The 3,632-nt window shown below is 40.9% G+C and overlaps 1 protein-coding gene across 1 annotated transcript in view; it reads right to left on the bottom strand.

Moving 5' to 3' along the window:
- LOC101857332 overlaps positions 1-3,632 on the bottom strand; it is a gene marked incomplete in the record, with an annotated part of 37,426 nt that overhangs the window by 25,631 nt on the left and 8,163 nt on the right. Inside the window, 2 exon segments of the mRNA XM_005097660.2 lie at positions 127-251; positions 1,789-1,821. Coding sequence (XP_005097717.2) covers positions 127-251; positions 1,789-1,821 — 158 coding nt within the window.

Below are 3,632 nucleotides of genomic sequence, written 5' to 3'. Positions count from 1 at the left end.
TCTCTCTCTCTCTCTCTCTCTCTCTCTCTCTCTCTCTCTCTCTCTCTCTCTTCCCATGATCGCAAAGACAAAAGTCAAAACTACAAAATAGAGAACAGTGCTCTTCGACTTGATAGCAGATCCAACCTTTGCGCCTTTGGGACTGTTCCCCTGAAAGAACCCTCGCTCGGGGCCGACTCCACCTTTATCCTTCACAATCTCCTCCTCGTACTCAAGGCTAACGTCGGTCTCTCTGCCTCCAGGGCCACCGCCTAGTGAAAGAGAGAGTTCGCGTTCAGCATAATTATTATTCTGGGTAAAAAAGGGTTTCTGGGTTTAAAAAATGGGCTAGATCTAAACATTAGTTGTGTTCATTCTTTCTGTCACAAGAGTAAGTTGATGATAAAACGCATTAGTATTTCTCAATAAACTATAATGTGTGTGTGCGTGTGGCAAGGCGGAGGTGGGGGCGGGGATGGAGGCATTACAAATTTGAACTATCTGAAAGGCCCTCTCTCCCACCCCCACCCCCTAACCCCACCGCAAACCGCCTCTTCCCTTTCCACAAAAACTCCAACAAACCAAACCCACAGAAACATCCAAAACTATTAAAAGATAGAGTTTCTTCGGCTGGTAATCACTGTGTCATCCTTCGGAGTTTTGGGCTACCACCATAGCAAGGCCGTCTCCTATTCCAGTTTACACGTAGATGTCCGTATAACTACGCTTTCAGACAGATCTGAGTCCGTACCTGTCCTTCCGTCACACGCGCGGATCTATTTTCATTCTTATCTCACCTGCTGCTAGTGTTCAGACCCAAGTCCCGCGTTCGCGCCTAGAAGGGAGTTGTCTTTAGTCCAGTGCGGGTAGGAATTTTAAGTAATCTGGACTGTATTGCTTTCGTCCGTGTAGTTAGCTTTACGGCGACCATAATACATTTTTTATTTCTTCTTTCAAGTTTCCCGAATTGTGGCCAGCTCAGTCAGGCTAATTTTTTCGAACACATCTTGAAATGGATAATTTCGAAAATGTATTCCTACACCTGGTCAAATTTTGATTTAAAAAACCGACGACATGTGATAGAATTTGACCTTTGTTCCTCAAGACCCGAGAAATTACACGATCTTTGACGTGACCTCAATTTCCCCAGGCGAAGTGTTTGTGTGTGTGTGTGTGTGTGTGTGTGTGTGTGTGTGTGTGTGTGTGTGTGTGTGTGTGTGTGTGTGTTTTACTTTGAAAGGGGGGGGGGGTTATTTCCGTCCAACTTCATGCTTCACTCTAGCAAGATCTGTATTCTATGCTTTCAATTTTTCTTCTACCACTTGGAAGACTTCCAGACTTTTGGAAAACCTTATCGGCCTATAAGGACAGCCGTGCCCTCAGGGCAGACAGTCAGAAACAAACAGAAGTAACAGAAGGATGAGAAAGTTTGAACTTTGAGGACCCCCCATACACACACACACACACCCAAATAACCCTTTTTCCTTCCTCACTCCCCTTTTTAAAAAAATATACACGTAATAAAAACGCGCGCTCACACACAGCCAAGGGGCTTTTATTTTACGTTTATTAGTTCGTGATATTACCACGATTGAACTAACATTTTAAAATAGTATGATGGGTGTACTATACTTTTTGGTATGCACAGGCTTAGTTATAATATTGAGTGCCATCATCACGTCACATACATTTTATTGTTGTCACATACTGCAGAGACGCAACCATCTAAGGAGCAGTGCTTACAACTAATATACATGATGGTGTATATAATACTTTTCAATGAATAAACCCTTACACCTGGGAGCTTACCTATGACCCCTTCCTTGAGGCTAATTGGATATTCTGTGAATATAGAACAAAGAAGGGAAATTTAATTTAGATCAAGGTCGTTAGCTTTCTGAAAAAAAAAATTGTTATTCTTGAAAGCACACAATGATCACGTTTTCTTATTGTGTCTTATCTTGAAGAAAAAACAAGCAACAAAACAATATGTGCAATAACAATCACAATCAACTCAACAACAACAGTTTTAAAAATGCACTACCAGCTGCAGCAGCAACAGCAACAGCAACAGCAGCAGCAGCAGCAGCAGCAGCAGCAGCAGCAACAACAACAACAACAATAACAAACGTTGTCCCAGCCAAATAGCCAAATAGGAGAAGTAACTGACATCTCTAGAAATTTATTGATGTTCAACTGTCGAAGCAGTACATGTACTGCCTTCGATATTGTATCTCGATCTAATGTGATAATTTCGTTCTCTTTACCTTTTTTAAGCAGCTAGAATAATTGGATTTACCCTGGTCACTGCTATAAATAAATAAGGCAAGAATGCCCCATCCTCCCACGTCAGTGATGTAATTATAGCTAGCAGATAACAATCTAATAATTCAATCTAGATCTAGTCACAGATCATCACTGAAAGAATACACACATTTTTTTAAAAGTTCTTAATAGTGCAGAAGAAAGACTGTTGTTTTTGTTTGCTGGTTTGTTTGTTTGTTTGTTTTTTGTGTTGTTGTTGTTGGGTTTTTTTTTTTGGGGGGGGGGGTTATTTTTAGTAATGTTTTCCGGTGCTCGCAACTGCATAAGGTCATATAAGCGCCGAGGGCGAATGTCAACAGAGAAGTCCAAACGGGGAATCAGGCTTACTGTGCTCACCTCTCTAGCCTCAACAGCACGAAGTCAGTATCAAGGCACCCAGGAAATAGCAGTTAACATTAGAGAGACAAACATACAAAAGCAGTAGGCCTAGAGGAAAAATGACGATAATAAGGATGAGGAAAGAAAAATCAGCAGTTCCCCCTGTGTTGTTGCGGCACAGTATGAGCATGGCATTGATAATCAGCCCTTTTATAATTCTACTGTCCAAAAGAATACGTTAGCCTTATATCCCCCCCCCCCACCCCTTTTAGGAATGGCTTAAAGACAACTTCAGTCTTTGCACGTAAAAGATGTAAAATTCAATCCATGATTTCTAATGGGGAAATCGATTTGAGTGTCTTCTTTTTCTGCGACTATTATTACATGTATTGGGATGCTGTGTATCCTTCGTCTAGTTGGCCTTGACACTGACAGGCAGGTTGAAGCAGCCTGTCTCATCATAAACGATCTGAATTATGTCAATAAGCCTTATTTAATAAGTGACTTATGATAAAAGTGTAACAGTAACATTGTTACGATCATTTAAACTAACATTCAGAGAGATTTTCCAGAGGCACTTGGCGAATTTCATTTCGGGAATGCTCTTCCGGTGTCACTTAAATTGCGTAGAGTATTTAGAAGAATAAAGGTGGAAAGGGGGGGGGGGTGAGTAGGTACTTCCCTCTACCTTTAGCATGGCATTGAAAGTGAAAGCTAGGAATTGACAACTTTTATGCTTTGCATTATCAAATTTTTAAAAGTTTCACACATTGATATAAACGTTTTTAAAAACGTTTCAAAAGCGGCTCTTACTTACACTGGCTAAACAATCTACATGGGTGACGCTGTTATTATTTTAAATGATCCTTTGTTTTGATGGTATAACGCCATTGTAGGTCGCCGAAGTATGACGTTGTTTATATAATATGACGTCACCACATCAAATTGTTTTGTTCAGCACGAGTGCTAAACGCGAAGACCGGAAAACCAGAGTCTACGTTGAGACCACC

The sequence above is a fragment of the Aplysia californica genome, unplaced genomic scaffold (genome assembly GCF_000002075.1).
Source record: "Aplysia californica isolate F4 #8 unplaced genomic scaffold, AplCal3.0 scaffold00160, whole genome shotgun sequence".
Lineage (NCBI taxonomy): Eukaryota > Metazoa > Mollusca > Gastropoda > Aplysiida > Aplysiidae > Aplysia > Aplysia californica.
Note: the sequence above shows the minus strand (reverse complement) of the source record. Positions and strands in the feature narration are given on the sequence as shown.